This window comes from Megalops cyprinoides, chromosome 3 (assembly GCF_013368585.1).
Source record: "Megalops cyprinoides isolate fMegCyp1 chromosome 3, fMegCyp1.pri, whole genome shotgun sequence".
Taxonomy (NCBI): domain Eukaryota; kingdom Metazoa; phylum Chordata; class Actinopteri; order Elopiformes; family Megalopidae; genus Megalops; species Megalops cyprinoides.
Window position 1 is genome coordinate 4,476,616 of NC_050585.1, and position 20,772 is coordinate 4,497,387.

The window sequence follows — 20,772 nt, forward strand, 5'->3', positions numbered from 1 at the left end:
ACAGGCGTCCAATCGACCAGTAGGGGTCACTGTTGCTAATGGGACCGAAGCCTCTGCCAATGTACCCACCCCTATCCCCGGCAGAACGAAGCCAACATGCTCTGCCTGTGAGCTCCCGGTCACTGTCAGCTAATGACACGGCTGGGATCGAACTCGGGCCATAGCATTCAGTGTACACTCGGAACGAGTGCTTTTACCAACTGAGCCACTCGGGAGCCCACTGTGAACCTTTTCATTGTTCTTTTATTGTTTTTTTTCCCCTCTATAAACATGAAAATGGATGGATGGACACACAAATAAATAAATATATAAATAATCTGTCAGAATTGTCAGAATCTGTCATTAGTTTCATCAAGTCAACAACCCATTCATAAATGTATAACATGCCTTTTCTCCGTGGTCTGAACTACCAAAACAGAAGCCTTCAGAGAAGGTGCTGACATTGCGATAAACCTCTCAGGAGCTTTGGAGCCACAGAAAGAGAATCCCAAAGATTGCTCAATAAAAATACATTATTCTCTTGATCTTAACAAAAGCCAGGGCAGTTTGCACAAAAGGGAGACAATCCATACAGCCCATTAGCAGGATAGAATGACATCAGATGTCATCTTTTCTAGAGGTGTTTAGTCCTTTACTTTTTAATGTAACACTTTGATTTTTAAATTTTTTTACTTATCTTGTATAATAGGGTTCTGCATGTAAGATTTTAGCTCAACTTTCCTCACAAAAAAGCAGAAAATACCACAACTCAAATGTCTTCATATTTGCTAGGCAAAATATCTACAACAGTTTTAATAAAAACCTGAACTGACAGTTCTTGCTGAAAGAGACAATGACATAGAAGCAAAGACATACATGTGCATTTTGGGGATCTTTCAGGAAAAGAGAGTGGCTCACCTCAGAGCTCACAAACTCTCCACTCTGTGCCACCAGTAATGGCCAACAGGCAAGCAATGTGTCCGCATTAGCGCTCCTCTGTCACTCACGGTAACAGCCTGCCTCAGCAGGTGCAGTGGGAAGAGCACATTAGTATTCTAATCAGGGACTTGTGCCCTTAAAGGTCACAGCAGTGGTCCATTTAGCAGGGACTACAGAGAATGGATCATTCAGAACCGCAGGACGACTGCCCTACGTGTGCCACACCATGCTCATCTCATCTTGCCAACGCCATCGAGGACACGTCTGAGGAAGGACACTGTCCTGTTCCGGGATCAAAACTGAGCAGTTCTGATCCATTCAAATGTGTGATCAGCTAACGATAGCTGCTTCAAAGCTCAAAGGAATAATGCATGAAAGTCATAAATACACTGTTCCTGGATCCATAGTTGGTGATGGGATCCGAAGGTGATGGGAACATATGAGAAACAGAATGGGGGAATGGAGGGGCATAGAAGGAGAGAAAACACACTGAGTGTGTGTGTGTGTGTGTGTGTGTACAGTAAGAATATTGTGTCAGTCCTTCTGCATGAGGTCCTGCTTGTATTGTTTCTGTTGTCCCGTCTGTCAGTGTGGGTGTGTCTTTTGTTTGGGTTTTTTTGTGTCCATGTGCTTTTGTTTTGTTTTCAGCCCTTCGCCCCACCTCCTGTCCCGCCTATCTGCCCTGCTGCCACGCCCACCACCTGAAGCCCATCCTGCACACCTGTTGCCTGTTTACTCATCACCAGTCTGTGTATTTATACCCCTCTATCTGCTCTGTTTCTCTGCCGGTTTGTCTCAGTTTTTTTTTTTTTTGTCTGTTTCGGTCCTGTCTGTTTGTTTTCTGCTTGCTCTGGGTTTTGACTTTCTGTCTGTTTCTTTGGATTTTGGCCTTGCCTTGTTTTTGGATTCACTGTCTGTGGATTTTCTGGTTTTGTTACTACGGCTTTGGATTATCAAATAAACACCTGGTATGTCATCCTGGTCTGCGCCTGGGTCCTTCCCCCTGAAACCCTGACTGTCTGTGTGTATGTGCATGTATGTGTGTCCAAGTGTATGAGTGTGTGCATGCAAGACAGAGAGAGCGGGAGTGTAAATTAACGTATGAGTGTTTTATTTATTTTTATTACTGTGTAGGTAAAAACTGTCATTTGGAGGTGGGTGATATTTTTATGTATTTTGTATAAAAATGTGCTGTACATTAATTGTATACTTAACCACGACCTTATTTTTTTACCCTGACATTAACCATGATGATGCATGTTACTGATGAATACCTTCAGTGTGTTACTTCCTTTTATATGTCTGAGACACAGCTGACCCTCAGAAGCCTCTAGATAAGAGGCTTCCTCTGAATTTCCAAAAAGCAGAACATTGCCATAGATTTGTCTTTTGTTTTTCGATGACGAGATTACTGAAATGTTTTAATAAATGTGACCCTCATCATTTTCTTGAATACAATTCAATTATTTGTGAACAATGAGTTTGCTCTGTGCATTGCTGTAAAGATTGAACAATAAGGAATAAAATATGACTTCTGCATAAGAAATGATCAAATGTGATTTTTTTTTTTCTGTTACATCATGTTTTTTGTTTAATCAGGGATATAAAGTCAGTATGTGCATTTACATGTGTGTGTACATGTGAGCACGTGCATCTGGGTGAGTGTGTGTGTGCGCGTGCGCTCACTGACTTTGCTAAAGGACCTTGAAATTAGAGCGCTGGTTCATGTTAATCTCCCCAGCAGTGCAGGACTCTCTCTGAATACTGACGCTGTCCTCCACTGCCAGCCCTGTCACTCAAAGTGGGGACGTGAGCCGCCTGTTCAGTCCCCTCCATCACATATACACATACACATACACATATACACACACACACACACTCTGGACCCCTCCCCTCCCAGTTTCATGGAGAGCAAGGTTACTCCCACCTCCTGCCTTGTCTCAAGCTACCACACTGGGACACAGAGGAGGACAAAAAGACATCACAGAACCAGATAAGTGATGTGTGGAGCTTATCTATCGCCTCATGGACAATGAAAGATCAGGGGACACCTGAACATCTCTGAGATTCATATTTAAGGTTTCTCTACAGTGGAGCAGGACACAATACCACATAGATAACGTACATCAATGACTTTGACATATTCGCTAAAAACCATTCAAACAAAGGAACTTTACTGCAAATACCCCCATCCACCCCCATTCACCCCCCCTCCCCCCACAAAACAGCGCATAACAACTGCAAAGCAGGCTTCCATTCTATAGGAGAATGAGCAGCGGGGTCTATAGAATGCTGATATTCCGTGGGAATATCGACAGTGCGGGATTTGCAGGAGACTAGCACAGCTATGCCCAGGCATTCCTCTGTTCTGTGAGCTCTAGAGAGAAGGAAGCAGAAGCAGAGCATGGCCGGACGGCTGGTTCCCGCAGCACCAGGGTGACGCATCCTCACTTCCTGTGTGACGTAACGTCCCCGTGGGTCACCCGTTTTCACAGCACCACACCCTCCAACCTGTCATCTTTTCATGTTTACCCCTCTTACCCACTTATCAGCTGGCACGTGGCGAGCATTACTGATCTGGTTTGGTCTTAAATGTTAGACTCATTCGTATAAGGGTCTCTGCAGAATGCAGGTGACTGCAGCTAGGGGCTTGCGCATTCAGGGCTTTCCAGCTGCAATCCCTCTTGGGCATGCCATATTCTCTTAATTCAGCAGGTCCCAGAGTTGTTTTCATTGCTCATGTTAGAGGATATCGCTTTGACTGTTTCCTCCACAGATGTACAGTAGAGTTCATTATATGACAAGGGTCAAAAAAATTCTTCAGGTATCTGTCTGAATGAAATTTCGATAATATGCAAAATTTTGCCATTACACACAGGTAAGTTTTAAGAGAGAAACAGGTCTATGTGTAAGACGCTCTCATCATGTATTCATGTTCTGCAATTCTCTGGCCCTTCTCACTAGACACTCCTAACAGCGGGTAAGGAGGATGTAAGGAGAGAGACAGGCATGGCAGTGGAGGAAAGTGGGAACTCTGTGAGAACTTTCCCATGAGGCACGCACAGAATAGACAGCAAACCAGGGCTTTCCCCTTCTACATCAAAGACCTACCTGCTAACTGCTGTATTTCTGAAGCCCTGAGCTTTGGGATCACTACAACTCATTATCTTTATCAGGAATCAGTCATGTGCTATTCAATTGTGAGTACAAAGGAACTGATCTTAGTGGAAATCAATTCCAGAGATAACAGGATCCCTGTATTGTGCACAAGATATAAGAACATTTGATAGATCATAGCTACGCACAGGAAAAATGTGATATATTATTCACACTACATACATAAGTGTAGGTGACACAGGAGTTGCTACAATCAAGTATTGCTGTGACATTGCTGCACCATTCCTCAGCTGAATAGCGGCAGTGCAGTTGGCATCAATATCCCTTGCATGCCAAGCAGTGTTTGTGCTCCATCGCTGCGAAGAGCAATGTCACAGTCAAGCGACAACAACACTGCAGAACGCTAGCACTGTGTAATCTCCTCTTCAGACCTTAGGGAAGCAGTCGGTTCACTGTTTTGTAACAAAGCCACACAAAAAGCCACCAATATGCTGTATACAGGCAAAAAATAAAAGTCCAACCGGTTGTTTTGTGTTTGTGCCTCCCATAATTACACACAGCGTCAAATTTTATTAAAAGGGGGTGAATTAATTTTCCAAACATAAGCGGAAGCCCTGCTCGTGATGTGTTTATTGGTGCAGCATATGGCAAGGGTCCATGGCTTGTCCTTTAAATCACAGAAGACCATTATTTCCTTTTACAGAGATGAAGCGCTTGAAGACCGGGCTAATTACGCACAATGGCACTCCATAATTGTCTTTTCATCTTAATAAGGCACTTTATATGTGCCACCTTTCATAACAGCTCGGTCCCTGGATGGCGGAGGGCCGATAACTTCCCCCGCGGTTATATTTTTACATCCGATTGTCAAGGGCCAAGCTTGCTGGCTGACTGCTCCTGGCCATGACTGTCCTACGACTCTGCAGAGCTGCACAGCAGGTAGGTATCTCCATGGCAGGCAGTGTAGCAGAATTAAATAAAAGCTGCAATATCTGCCTGCAATGCCAGCATCTCTTTGTGAATTCTCCCTCTAGTAACAGTTTAAGCACTAAAATCTTAATATACTGTATGCATTTTCATGTAAGATAAAAAGTCAAAGGGCCACAGTAGAAATTAAACAAGGGGCGGGGAGGTCTGAGATTAGTTTCAGAACATTAGTAAAATGCCTAATAACCAAAATACAGTGTGAGATCCTCTGGAACTACATATAGCTGTGTATAGTATGCATGTATGTATGTCCTACCAACACACGCTGAGTCACAGCACCCATAATATGTGCCTTGACTGTAAACAAAATCTGGTCTTTCCTGAGCAATTCCGTTTGTGCTGGATGTAGATGACTGATTCCTTAAAGAACAATTTGCCTAGACCAGGAGACTGTATCCCTGTGCCCTCTCACTGCTCTCCCTCAGCTGGGGTTCCTCATCACTCCCCCCAAGCCCACCCCCCCCCCCCCCCTCCCCCAACCCGGTGCCACAGTCTAACAGAAGCAGGGTAGAGCTCAGGTAAAAAGGTTTAGGAAAGAAGCAGAAAGCAAAGCATGCTGGGATGACTCACACATGGCCGTACCAGACTGAGAATGTCTGTTCATATCCGCCATCGTATCCAGGCTCCCAAGAGACGTTTGCCGAGGTCGTCGAGGCCGAAACATGGACGTTGGTCGGGGCATGTGGGCTTGTGCCTGTGGAGGCAAAAGTGTTGTCATCACCAACCACTTTCTTACAGATCCAAGGTCAGCCCTGAGTTGCACATCCACTGATGTGATGCACACAGATACAGACTCCAGGTCAGTCCAGGAGACATAGGCAAAACCACATGGGACTTTGAGACAGGTACTTTTCTAGGCTTTAGCCTCAACAGTGCTCTGGTCTGCACAAATTGAAGCTTATCTCACCTTCTCACAGATTCATAACTGTGCCCATGAAAAGGTACACTCACTCACATGTACATACATATACCCCATACCCTTAGAAATACCTTATTTGTAATACCTTCTTTCTAACACCCAATATGAGCAGAAAAATCTGCTGATTTTGCTACTTTACATGCAATATTTTGATGCTAAAAATAACACAAATTGAAAGAAGCAGACACATCTATTGCCAATGGATCCAGAATAGAAATCATCAAAAAGCTGTTTGCATACCACGAGAGCTCTTTATACCAACTTACAGTGAATTAGATTAAATAACGTACCTCATGCCAAGAACATCAGTTACCATGACAACGTTGGCAACTTACCCAGACTGCCTGTAAATACACAGCATAAATCCAGAAGAACTTTCAGAAGCTGCAAATTTCAGTTGACTTCAATTTAATGTAGCTTCTGCCATGCGATGTACAAGTTTTAGTCATTAAGCTAGGCATTATATGAGTGGGGCTACACACAGTGCAGATGTCCAGAGAATTTCCTTCAACAGAAGATTTTTTCCAAGAACTGACCGATGCTGAGAGTGTGGCATAGTGGTTGGGAGTTGAATCGACAGCAAGAAGGTTACTCATTCACGTCGCTGGTGGTGCACTAGAGTTACACACACTAGTGAGGCTCCTATCCAGAACTGCTTCACCTTGACATGTACTGTGTAAGGCACTGCTGCTAAGCAAATAATTAGTGTCACCAAATGCCTAGCTGTGTGATGAGCATGTGAAAAGGAGTGTTGAAGAGGTACATGGCTGGCTGCGCTAATGGTGACAGCAAGCACTGTGGCAAAGCCACACAAAGGCCAGCCCAGGCCCGGGACAGTCATAACGGGGGTCACCTCTGCATCATTAAAACTTTTTATCTCCCCAGAGCAGCCTCACTCAGCCTTTAACAGCCTGCTCACTTTACTAAGGAAGCTGTCACCAAAGGTCTGGCCATTCCTACATCAAAGCATTAAAGCTCATCGTCTGGCTGTCACTGCCTCATCTCCAGGCTGCTGGGAGCTTTCGATAATGATGTCATGGTATCCACAGGCAAGGGTTATAGGTCAAAGGGGTTTAATTTCCTGCCAGGTTTCTACACACACATGTGGATGTGAATCCAACCAAGCAGGAGGGTAAATTGGTGCCCCAAAGCTCAAGTTAAAAGTGTACCATCTGGATGACTTAAGGTGCCTTTTGGAAAATACCACATACCTATAATAATTACTGGAACGCAACAGCTGAGCTCTAGTATGAGTATATAGAATTTAGTTTATCTCCATAAAGCACAGTTCATTGTGACTTCACTATTCCACTACCTTTCTGTGCTAGTTATAACAGTAAGGTGTCACATCAGACCATCTCCATAGTCAAAAACCAGCACTCACTGCTTTTAATACTATCATACACTAAGGACATTTTTCTTCTCCATTTGTCATTGTTGTTGCCCCTTGTATTCCATTTTGGAACATATCGCATCTGCGGTGTAAATCAGCATTGCTTCTCTGTAATGCACTCTGTAAAGTGGTCTGGGACAAATCCATTGCTGATAGTATTAAAGGTAGTAAAATTTGATTGATTGATTGAATTTAGCCATTTTCCAAGGTGGATGGGAAATGATCTTTGCCCAAGTCCTTTTAACACTGGTTGTAAAAAATGGAGACAATCCTGATTGGCAAAAATGATTTCAGGGTAAAAAAAAACTGGCTCAGCTATGAGCAAATTGTGCAAAGTTGGCGTTTATTTCTGTGGCCATTCACTCAGCACTCATTTTTTCATCCCACCAGGGAGAATGGAGGGACTTTTTTAGCCACATTTGCAGAGTGGCATCCAATTAGAGGCAAGCAGGGATTTAACTTGGCTAGAAAATGGTTACTGCGCACCTGAACATTGGCAAGAGGCAATGGCTGGTTGGTTGCTAATCAGAAAGAGACTGCAAGTGCACAGATGCCACATAAGCGCACCCAATTACACCGCAGCAACAGACTCAAACTGCCACACACAACACCCACACAGACATTACCAGAAAAGCAAAAATTCATTTGATAAAAAAACTGAATTCAGCTACTAGAGATAGGTGGGGGTGCTTGTTGCAGTTGTTGGCTACACAAAGAAAACCTTTCACAAACAGACAGGTCCTTTGCAATCAGCTTCCACAATGTCTGGCTGCAAGCTTGACTTCTCTCCCCAGTCTTCCAAAGGCAGTGCCACTTCAGCACACCTATAAATTTCTCTTATGAGATGGCCTCCAGGCTTGTATTCCCCATATGAACCAAACACACTCAACTAATGCTGTTCATGTTCTGTTCACATTGCTGCTGTTTTTTATTAAAAAATTTAATATATCAAATAAACATTTATGCTATTCTAGCCATTCTCTCTGTGTCATATTATATTTATACCTACATTCCTGAAAGTTTCACCAAGCAACAATGGGGTAGAGTATGTTAATCTCAGTTACAGCTATACTATCATTATTAATCAGGCTTTTCAGGACCCAAGGAAAGTGTCTTTATGCAGGTATCAAGCATGCACATGTCATCATATTATAAGGGCCGTTGGCTTGGTGAGTGCCTGGTACTTCCCACTAACTCCTGGCGTTCATTTTCAAGTACATATTACTTCTTTTCCAAAAAAAGCTCCCAGATGAATTAAATATGAAATGAATTTCAAGCGCTCTTATTAGCTACGCATGTGGTGTGGCAAGTGCGAGGCCGAGACGTGGTATTGGCCTCAGCCGGCAGCTGGGGGGGCAGGGGGGGAATAGGGGCTCGTACCGATCACGAGGAGATGCGTGCTGGCAGTGATGCTCGTGGCCACGTTGGTAGCGACACACTCCCACTCCCCGTGGTCCTCCTTGCTGAGGGATTTGAACTGTAAGCTGCCTCTCGGTAGGACGTTGTGCTTGCTTCTGCTGGGCTTCCCTACCTGCACAGTGAAAGCAAAAAAAATAGCAAGGGTCCAGAAATGGACAGAGAGAAACAGGCAAAGACAGACAGACAGACACAAATGTCTCTGGCGTGGTGTAGTCAGCTAAGACGACTAAGTCCTACAGCACAGTTCCTAAAAGAAACTCAATGAAAGCATCACATTATCACGACTCTTCAGGCTTTCATCTTCCAGCAACTCAAACAGAAGCAGGTGTGGAAATGCTGGAGAACAAAACAGAAAGCCATATTGGAGGTAGGTAACACTTTACTTGAACTGCACACTGTAACACTTGCATAACACTGTCATAAGAACATCGTAAGACAAGACATAGTATGTCATGTCAGCTTATGTCAGCTCAAATAATACCTGTGGTATCAGACACAAACCCACCATAAATCCTGATGGAGAAAACTGTTACATCACCATGTCATAATACCTGACGCCACACAGAAAAGCCTGTCTGACAAAAAGGTAGGCATCTTTTTGTACCCTCATGGTCCTTATCTCCTTTGTTGCCCTGTGATTATACTTAGATTTCGAGGATATGGATGTGTCTTTTTTTACTTGACAAATACCACCGTTAATATGACAATCTTATTCTATTCCTATCACAGTGTTATGCAGGCATAATGATGCACAAATCAAGAAAAGTCTTACCTTGGAGACGGCCTACCTTTCTCCATGTGATGTTTGGAAACGGGTCTCCCTCGGCCTCACAAGGGATGACCAACTCTCTCCCAGCCTCCTGCCGGTACTCCCCTCCCGGTACCACAGAGAATTTGGGGGGATCCTGCCGGGCGCAGATGAGTGAAACATCAGGGTCACATCTGTGCCGCCATGTCTTGACCAGCTATTAGTCAACACAGCCATTTTACTTGGGGGACACATTCCAGTGGAGGTGTACCTTTAGCACCAGGGGGGCCGGGGGGGATTGTCCCATGGTACCCAGGACGTTGTAAGGCACACAGGTGTAGGTGCCAAGAGAATCCTCTGTCACCTCTTCCACTCGAATGCTCCCATCGTCCATTTGGCTCCAGCCGGGGTACTGTGGGAGAAGGTGGGGCAGAGCTGTTTGTCATCGCTGTGTGCTGGTATGTCATCGCTGTGTGCCGGCCACTTATCTGTTGGGTCATTCGGCCACAAAGGAGGACTATCATAACTCGTAAAATATTAAGAAAATGTTTTAAAATGAAATATAAAAGGGCTCTTTAAGAATCTAGCTCCTTCTACAACACAATCTAGGGCCTTTATTAAGGTAAATCCTTAACTCAAACAGCTTCTATGAACTCAGTTTTGCTGAACAACTCTTACACACAGTTAGAACTGGACTGAACTTACCAGCCTCCTAATTTACAATTTAATATAAGAGAATGACAGATAGTAGCATTCTCATGTTTTCCTTTTCACTTGCATGGTTACAGTACATTACTCTGACATTGACATACATGACTAACACACTGCATGAGGAGCCCATCACTAACATTTTACCCACAGAATACTATTGTCTGACGTGTATAAAGGAGCTGAGGAAGACCACTCCATCCACCCACATCCTCAAACCCTGAGCCAAAAACATGAGGGTGAGAACTGAACTGGCAATGTGAATGACTCAGAAAGAGATGCTCCCTCCAGGGTGCATGCACCAGTGCCTTTCCAGCAAAACACAGAAAGCTCGATTTTATTTATTATGAAATTCTCTACATAATTGATTATTCCTTCTTGTGACTCCAGGATTGCTCTGACTTCGATTCTGGAGGAGGATTTGGCTTGTGTGGAAAACCGTGCCCTTGTTCCTGTTTTCTTCTGACGTGTGGACTCAGGCGTTTCTCCAGCAGGCTTGCAGACACTCGCACGGAGCAGTCGCACTGCTGTCAGACCTGCCAGGGTCGTCTCCTTCCGTCCCGCACCCCAGGCTGACGCGAGGCATACTGGCGCTAAGCTGACATGAGACTGACGTCCGCGCTGACTCACCTTCTCCACTCTCAGAGGGAGGCCATCCTTCTTCCACCTGACTGAGGTCACGGGTGGGTTGGCGTCCACGGGGCAGCGGATGAACCCTGGCAGGCCGATGGCCACGTAGATGACCGGTGGCATGTTCACCACTCTCGCAGGGTCTGGTGGAGGACAGGGCGGAGATGTGACAAGTTAGCGAAAAAACAGGTTTTACAGCTGGAGAGGGGGCATTTCCTCACTGTGTTGCAGAGGTCTGCATATCAGACAAACCATTAATGGAAAAAAGGCTTGCATGGAAGGGTTTGTACATGGTGATTGATGTTTACATAAATTAAACAGGAACTGCGGCCACTTAAAGGCCGCTGATCTATAGTCAGAAATCATGTGCTCACACCCCATTACAAATCCAGGTACTCTAATATTCATATCTAATACTCTAATGTAGTGCATGTGCAGACCAGTCACTGACCGGTCACTGAAAGACTTCACACATGTGGCTCAGCCACAGCTCATGCAGACGCAGGTGCAGTAAACGCTCAGACTGAAATGAGCGAGAATACCCATCTGAACTGTGTATGAGCTGCTGCTCACCACAGGCACAATGATGAAGTCTGCTGAGGATCTGTGCACAGGCATGGTAATGAACACTTGCATCCGTGTCCATCAGTGCATGTGTGGCAATGTGTAACAGAAGAGTGTCAAAACACTCTCAAATGGAAGCAGATATCGCCATGCCAGGGCAGAGCCGAACTGGGTCGACGGCCCTTAGGAATTCCACTGGGCGCTTAAACTGGAGAAATTATCTAAAACTCCATCAATTGGATTGTGCAACAAAAGCCATAATTACAGCGGGCGTTTGTCTTGCGTCGAAATCCATGTCTGACATGAGACCCTTGATTACATCCATGTATGTTGGAGTAATCCCCTAATTAAAGATCATATGTCCTCACATGCCTTATGGAAATGTGGAAATGCTAATTTACCAGGTGGAAAAAAAAACACTCTGAGGCCTGCTTCGCTGATAAAATGAGTGATCACATTTCCATGCCAGTGAAAGTGACTGCGTAAGCTTGGTCGTGGCTGACCCCGTTTTGAATATTCAAACCATGATTATCCCACAGCTCCCTCTAAAAAGGACAGAAGAGCATGTGTCTAATGGAATCAGTGGGAGAGGAGGGAGGGATATGTTTTTTTAAAAGATGGAGAAAAGGAGAAGACTTCCACCATGGCAGTTCATCATGACATTCTGCGAGATTCCAAAACCGAAGCATAATTAGTATGCAGGACAGACACTGACCTCAGCAGTAAGAGGAAATGAGTTCTTGGAACGATGGTGAGGCACATTACCATTAAATGTGGAGCTTTTTCGGGCTGTGTACGGTGCAGTTCAGTAAGGACTAACAGGGGAGGCCATGTATGAGTGGAGCAGAATTAATGGGCTATTTGATTTGGTGCTCTTCATTTCCCGCCAGGCTTTCTGCACACAAGCTTACCAGCTAGTAAAATGTGTTTTTTTTTCATATGCATATGAGGGAATCCAGTCCTTAAGGTAGACTGTGCGATTATCGCTGTCATCGTCTGGCATTGCCGTCTGGTGTAACCATCAGACGAACGCAGTCCATCACAGGCTAATGGACAGCGCCGCGGTGCTGGGATTGGCGCGGAGGCGCTCAGAAACGAAGGCTGAGAGGAATCCACCGCACCGCTGCTCCGGCGAGGTGGCCCGCTCTATTTTTAGCAGCGGCGGAGCTCTGGGAGCGGAGACAGACAGACATAGAGCTCCGCGCCAAGCCCGCCCGCCCGCATGCACGCTGCAGCCCCTCCGCCAGGCGGCCTCACTGTGGTGCTGTGTTGCCACGGCAGCACCACGTCTCTCCCGGGGCTGCCGGCGCAGGCCACCTGCCAACAATCTGCAGCTGACATCACTGCAGAGGCGAGGGGTTCCGCTGAGCTGGAGCGATGATGTCAGCCCGACCCCCTCCTCCCGTACACCCTCCCCTCTGCAGCTGATGACAAGCCTCTCTTCAGCGTACAGCCGTCTCACCTGGGCACCCCCCCCCCCCCAACTCCCCCTCCCTCTCTTTCTCTGGGGGGTGCGTGAGCCTGCTGGCTTCACATTTCTCCAGTATAATCAGAGAGAGGGCCTTTAACAAGACAGCACTCTTTAAAGAAACAGTGTCACTCTTTCACATTCTTCTGTAATTGGACACATTGAGGTCTTTATCATGGTATCTAGCAAGAGGCACCCTTGACTATTCATGTCAGCTGTGATGTCACATCCTCCTAGAGATACCCCGACTATTCACCTCAGCTGTATGCCGTGACCCTCTTTCTCCTACATTACTGGCCTCAGGACTCGGCCTTAGTCTAATATTTTGAACCATGTGTTGAAAGCAAGGAAAGGGAGGAAAGAGCGATAACAGACATTGTCTGTTGTCTTGGATACCTCTTTTTCATATATGGAGCATTAGTACTACCCCAAGCAAATCTTCAACTTTATGCTATTTTTGACACTCATATCTGTTTTAAATATCCACATAAACGGTTCAAATAAAAGGTTACCTTCTGAAGTAAAGCATATACACATTTTTGCATAAACTGATAGCGGAGAAAAACAAAAGCAATCTGATAAATTCCTTTGCGGGCATAGTGCTGAGGATGAAAGCAACATCTCCCAGGTCAAGATCGCAAACGGACTCAAGGTCGCAGACTATGGGAAGAAAAGGCCATTTCAATCTGCAGGCTCACAATGGAACGTGCCAGGGACCAGAGCTGAAGCTAATGTGTCTCTGCCTCAAGCAGTCAGGCCAGAATTGGCTCAGAGACCAAAGTAAACCCCTTATCAATCAAAGACACAACTGGGTGGAGAATCCCCTATTCTTTTCCCCAGTTCACTGCATCAGTTTTCAATGAAACCGTGGCACAACAGCAAACTTTTGCTTCACCATTGCCTTCCATGACCAGGATGCCTAACAACACTTATATTGAATATACCCTTCATGTGGATTCAGGAAAGGTGCTGTTTGACAAAACAGTTAGAGTTTACATTGCACTTTTCAATTCACTTGATGCAATGTGGCATGGAGAATTTGCATTGTGGAGAAGACTATTAAAAAACAACATGCATCTATAAGATTACATATACAGACACATGCACACGTATGTATTTTTATAAAGACACAGACACACACACACAGACACACGCACACACACACACGCACACACACACATCAAACATGCTGTGTACAGCCATGCATATTAGTAGGGAAGAATAACAGATGATCCAAGTGTTCATCTTTTGTAGGCTTTTCCTCCTAAATTGGCCATAAGCCTTTTGTCCACTGGAAATCTCACACTCACACTGTACTGTCAGGTATGCCGATGCAGATGGCGGGCGGCCGAGGCTGTTGCTGGGACTGCAGGTGTATCTCCCAGCATCCTCTGGTTTGACTTGGGAGATGATGAGTGACCCGTCAATCAAAATTCTCACTCTGCGCTTCAGATCACTGTGGGGGGGAAGAGTAGAACAGTGTTAAGATCAGCAACCTATGCATCCAGACAGTGAAAACCGGTATTATGCAATTATTACAGGAGAATAATGTAAAATGGTCACATTGATGGTGTGGAGTCAGCACAAGAGGCTGCAAGAAGTGTTATAAAAACAACAGTGAAGAAGCTTCAATGCACTGCACCATCCATCTTTTCTGAAACACAAGAAAATGGCTCCCAAGTTTTGTGATCTATGAGCTCTGCAGTGTGTTGTACACACGGCGAAAAATGAGTAGCCGGTCGCTTTCAATACACTGGCTCACTCAAGAGGGCATTTTTCAGGAGCTGTCCCCCGCATCAGATAAGACTGAAGTATTACATCTGTAATTGTTTCCTGATCCTTGAAAACAACATCCTGCTGTACTGTACTCAATAAGCATGGCCATGTTTCAAAGGAGTCGGATTGACTTCTTTGAAACATTGAGGGGAGAAGCTCGCTGTGCATGAGTTGCTTGATGTAGACTAGCGTTTAATCGATACGGAGGAGCGGGCGCCTCTGACTGCAGCAGACACTCGGGTAGAGCAGAGCAAACGCGAACCCGGCTCCGAAGCTCCCAGTGCATTTCTGTGACCTCAGCATGGCACAATGAACACAAACCCTTGTGCAGGAGAGGTATGATCTCAAAGAAGGGAGAGAGCTGATGCAGAGGATACTGGATTTACACAGTGTTGTACATAAGAGGAGGGCATGCTGCTGGGGTAGGGCAGTGTATGTGAGCTGGGTATGTTGCTGCATTAGTGGAGTAGGTATAAAAAGGGTGTGCTGCAGGAGTAGCACAATATATGTCAAGAGTGTCTGTTGCTGGATTAGTTCATTATATATGAGGAAGATGTTCTGCTGTATTGGTGTGTATGTGTAAAGAGGGTGCATTGAAGGATTAGTACAGTACATGCAAGGAGTGTTTGTTGCAAGTCTGGTGATTCTGTTCTTACATATAGGACATTGTTCCTGCCTGCTGTAAATCAATGAACTGAAGGGAAATTCCCATTTAAAAAGGCACTTAGGGCTGTTCAGTGACAGTATCAGTCTCAGGCACAGTAATACCAAGCATTTATAAGTAAAGCACTGCTTGGTACATTAGGCTAACCTCTTTCCCTTGGGTTCACATTCAAATGCATACTGACTTTTTCCAGAAAGTTGGAATCAGTCTGAAGATCCAATCAGTTACAAATGTTAAACAATTGTTAGGGTTACTTTTTAAGAGAAACAGTCTAGGTTATCTTTGTTTACTGCCTTTAAACAGTGAGATATAAATGAAAAGTATACAAATAACACCTAATTAGTGTCCATTCCTTTCTGTATTCCTGAATTTTATAAAACAATTTGAACAAGGAACAATCAAAAATAACTGCTACTTCAGCTAGCTAGTCAGTGTTTTCTGCTTTTTGCCATGTTCAGGTAACTTTGATTAACTAGCTAAAATGTATGGAAAAACCAACACAAATATATGGAAGGGAGCTGTTCCCAAACTGTCTCACAGCTGTCTACTCCTGCAGTCTTGCTCATCATTGATTTCTTTATCTGATTTATTTTTATCATAAACTGGCACCAGTTGTGCAAATTACGATAGTAAAAAAAACACAGCTAGTGCCGCATGGTTGTACAGCTCTCTTGAGTGTAACTTTCTACACAGTCAACTGAATTGCTCTCCCCTAAAAAATGGTTTACCAGCTCCTCTCTGCATCTACAGTTCTTCTATACTTTCATTTGATTCCCCCTCTAGGAGGCGGGGAGGAAAGATCCTTATCCACGGACTGCGCAGGACACGGATGAGGGATTCTGGGACAGCTCAGGGCTATACTTTTTATAATCAGCGTTAGCGAAGCGTGTGATGACACAAGCACCGTGTCAAAAGATATTCTTGTCAGGGAGGGAGGACCCATACAGTTCACTCCAGACAAAATCTCAGGCCTACCCTGTGGGCAAAGTCCTGCCAGAGCACGGGAAACAGAGGGCATGGCCCATCTGTGGATTCAAGCCTAAAAAAGCCAGTGGCTCTGATCCCAAACATCTGCAGTATTCCAACCTGTGTGACCAGATTAAGAGCCTGGAAGATTCCAGACCAAGGAGAACCATTGCAACAAAGTTAAATGCAGGGTGCATTAGGGCACAGGCTGTACTTGAGAGTGTCATATGGAGGCTGCAGTTGTGATTCACTAATCCTTACATCATGTGGATGGCTCACCAAATTTATTGTGCCTACCACAACAGCCAAACCACATATAGTCATTTAGTAGTCAATCTACACAAATATGTCCAGCAAACATGACAATAATATTGTCACATTATATCCTTAACTGTACGTCATTCATTTTCAAAGATTTAAATGTTTAGGCTTCCGATTTCTCAATATGGAAATGCACCATAAAAAGTTAACAAATTGAGATGGGTAGGCAGTGCATCTCTGAATACTCTGACTTGCTTAGAATGACTTGCTTTGAGAATATAGATGTGTTTTTTAATTCTATGTGATTCTATGTTCCATTTTGTGTAATATTAAATATATATTTTTCAAAATACAGTCACTCTATTCTCATCGGTCAAAATTTTTTCAAGGTTTCTGGCACCTTTCTCTTCAAACACTGAAAATGTCACAACCTGTGTATCACACATTGTCTGTCACAGTCTTTTATGTACACAGATGGCAGAATGTTTTCCTAGGGCATCCTAATTTAACATCAAGAGGAAGAATTCCTGGTCAAGTCTTCCATGCAAGAATCTTTTTTATGTTTCTTTTCAGCAATTACAAAAAAATCACTTTTTTACGCAAGTCATCATTCAATGTGACAGCTGTCTTCTTTTCTTCATGCAGTATTTTCCTCTTTTCTCTTTCCTCATCTTAAGCATTACTAACCACCTTTCGGAAAAGGGTGGTATTTTCCTTCAAAGTACTGTTTCCAGTAATGCACACACAATCTGTCGTTCTTTTGTAGCAGTGATTGTGCTGTCGTGACCCAGGTGTTGGTTATCTGCAGGCACGTCTGACAACACAAAATGTGGCCATGTTTCGCCATTTCCACAACAACCCGGGGCTACAGCTGTAAAAATGTTCCCATTCCTCACAAGAGAGGCAGATTCAGAGCAGACAGGTAAAACAGACGCATTCATGTAGAAACTGAGGGAGCCTTGGAAATGCATCGCTACTCAGCACCTTGGCAGACTGCAGTGACTATCGCACACTTTCAATGCGAATAAACTAATAAATGAGAAAATCCACGGTTGGCTGAGTCCCAGCACACACACACCCTCCCCTTTCCCAGCTGTGACCTTGGGCATGTTGAAAATACATGCTCAGTGACACAGTGACACCTACAGCGCATGGGACCAAGCATGTGATGGTGCCGACAGGAGGAATCACATGTTTTCTATGCCAATGCACAACCTTTGTGAAAAATGAGGCCTGTAATCTGACTAGACTGGAAAAATTGGATGCAATCTCACCAGCCAGTGCTTATTCATTTAGACACAGCAGTGCATGTGAAGCACGTTCAATGGCCTCTGTTCTATGTCTGCTGCATTCGGATACCCTCGGATACACATTTGGTATAGCTGTACAGTATGAATCCATATGCATATCGCAGAATTCATAATTCAGACATAGATTCATTTCACCATGTAATAGACCAACACATCCATTCCACACCCTGACAGCAGGGTGCTCTCAAACCCACACTATAGTACAGCTCGGAGTCTAAAAGCTGGGTGACATGTACGGATGCAACGCTGTGTTCAATATTAACCTGGTGTCATTATACCATCATAAAGATCATGAAGGATAAACACCATACGCACTTCATTGAGCCCAAATCTTTAACCATATTATATTCATCTCGTGCAGCAAATCTACGGTGGGTCATCTCCATGGCAACACTTAGGCAGCTATAAGATGAGGGCGACACGATCACATGAGAGCACATCTGTCTATTTTCTCTAGTGTGGCAGTGATTGTAATGTCATAAACAGGTGTCAGTGAAGCAAGAAATTGGAAAAAAGAAATGGTGAAAAGAACATGCAATATTTGACAGAAATATTACAGTACTGACATTTCAGAAAGCAGAGGACTGCACAGAGCATGTACAACAAAACACGCATGCAAAACAGAATACACACACTTTCAATTATATTGTCCACTGTATCACCTTGCAACTTCATCCGTACAAATGTAACATAAATAAAGAGGTCATTCACAAAACATAAAATGGTAGCACATCACAATGGTAAGAAATGGTACAATAATGAACCCGATCATAACTTTACTTCTTGAAGAAGACGTTATCTTCCTCCCAGAACCAGGTGTACGTCAGGTTTCCAGGGTACGCCTCAGCTTGACAGGTGAAGAATGCATCCTGGGATATGTTTACTGTTATGTTCTCTGGTGGTGACACAATAAATGGTGGTCCTGGGGGAACAAAAAAAAAATATATATATATATATATGGCATAATCAATATCATGTAAATGGGGTACTTTCAAAAAACAATTCAAATACAGTGCTTTCAAAAGAAGTGCTCACTTTTTCAATAAACCAAGTCCTTTTGTGAGAAAGGGGGGCTGTGAGTGAACCAATAACTGGACTGCAGGATAGATAGTTCTTTTTATGTTTTCTGTTTATATTCATTTGAAACAAATGTTGCAGTCAGATCACACTTTCACTTCACTTGAGTTGTGAACAAAGTTTTCAAAGGATATTCTCCGTAATCTGTAGTCCTCAATCAAAACAACCACTGTACCAATATTTCAACATATTTGTCTGAGATTAGAAGCAAGAGGTGCAGTGTCATGTTTTCATCACCAGGGGCACCAGTGGGACGTCGTTTCTATTTATCCCACTTAAGCCCTCACTGGAGGGCCAGTTGAAGAACCCAGCAACTGTACAGTTGGTTACTGGCACCACTGATATTCACTGCAGGTATTCAACAGAAATACCCTGTTGTTGTTGCTATATGCATATTTATGTACCAATATGAACTGTTGCCACACAGAGTCAAATATATTCCTAATCAATTATATATATGATTATATATATGATTATACATGAATATACAGATAGACATGATTGATAAATTTGGAAATATATGCACCACATCTGATGGTACATTCCTTTTTATTTCAAAATGTATGTATTATTGTATTTTGACAGATATTCTTTATTCACTGAGGTAAGTGAGAAAGCTGGCTGATGAATCATCTGTCTATGTCTGAGGCATTTAGCCTATATATTCATAGCAATTATTAGTGGTTGAGCAGTGTACTGTTCATTTCAACTTGCACAGCCGTCTATTTAAAAAGCAACATTTCTCTGACATTTCTTCATGCTCTAACAAATTCCTCGCATTCACTGGCTTGGGCTGTGAATGAACAATGTGAAATTCTGCAGGATGTACGCTGTATACCCGTTTTTTTCACACTTAGCTTTGGCCCATACGCATTGAAAGCAGTCTGAGATAGATCTCTCAGATTTGTGTGAATACAGTAGCCCGGAGTGTATTCCGTTGCCTCTTGAATGGAGGTACAGCGAAAGGCACGGTGGAGGAGCATTTCATTTGGTACCGCGTGTTCCGCATTACATAACGTGTAAATGCATGCCACCTTTCTTCCACCCAGGCTAAAACAGGCCTCTTACTTTTATGTTTCTCCAGACTTGTAATGGGTTTTGCTGCTGCTTTCCCCCTGTGGCGTGAATTTCTGCGAGTTCCTCACAAAAAGAGGGGCATTCTCCTTACTCATGTACATAGGCAGTGCTTCTGAGAGAGAGTTTTTTTGTCTGGTAAAATACAACTGGAAAACGAGTTCAGAGCATCACGGGAATCTCCAAGCAGGCTAGATCATATAAAAGGTAACCACGGTGGTTCTGTAAGAACATGAAATCATGGGAAATAATTTGTTTGGACACACTGTCTTCTACAGAACCAGCGACTTGGTGAGAAGCTGGCACGATAAACTAAACACCCGCATAATTATCTTAAGTACATTGAGGATTTTTTTACAGCACAAAAGAATTTCAAATCCCATTTCCACAAATATTAAAATATCAAATAATGATGGTCAGGAGAGTGAATAAACTGCCCCAGGTGCCCTTTAAACGGTGCACTGATACAAAGGGGGATTATGAGAAATTCTGGGACATGAACAAATGCACATGGCCCTCACTGGATGTCCACCCTGGCACCAGTGATTCACTGCCCCCTGGTACTGAACAGGGAGCAAATTGCCATCTTTCATCGCAGCGTGGGGTGAACGACTCAGCTGTCTGCGCATGCCTCCCTGTGTCAGGAAGCAGTTGGAGCACTGGGCGCGTGCTGATGCCACACTGGTAACCGAGGCCTGAGCGGATGCGGGTTAGCGATCAGGCTTACGTCAGTCGTGCCTGTCTCCGGACCTCTTTGGCGGGAGATGGACGTC

At 44.1% G+C, this 20,772-nt stretch overlaps 1 protein-coding gene across 4 annotated transcripts in view; it reads right to left on the minus strand.

Annotated features, from left to right (window-relative positions):
• Positions 1-20,772, minus strand: part of igsf9bb (immunoglobulin superfamily, member 9Bb) — a 122,076-nt gene that overhangs the window by 30,655 nt on the left and 70,649 nt on the right. For 3 of the 4 annotated variants that reach the window (XM_036524150.1, XM_036524152.1, XM_036524153.1), the window contains exons 6-12: positions 18,629-18,770; positions 14,182-14,327; positions 10,840-10,982; positions 9,773-9,913; positions 9,542-9,658; positions 8,715-8,865; positions 5,593-5,716 (exon numbers count right to left, since the gene is read on the minus strand). In XM_036524150.1, the coding sequence (XP_036380043.1) occupies positions 5,593-5,716; positions 8,715-8,865; positions 9,542-9,658; positions 9,773-9,913; positions 10,840-10,982; positions 14,182-14,327; positions 18,629-18,770 (964 nt within the window). The remainder of the gene's footprint in view (positions 1-5,592; positions 5,717-8,714; positions 8,866-9,541; positions 9,659-9,772; positions 9,914-10,839; positions 10,983-14,181; positions 14,328-18,628; positions 18,771-20,772) is intronic. The other variant, XM_036524151.1, reaches the window with a different exon arrangement.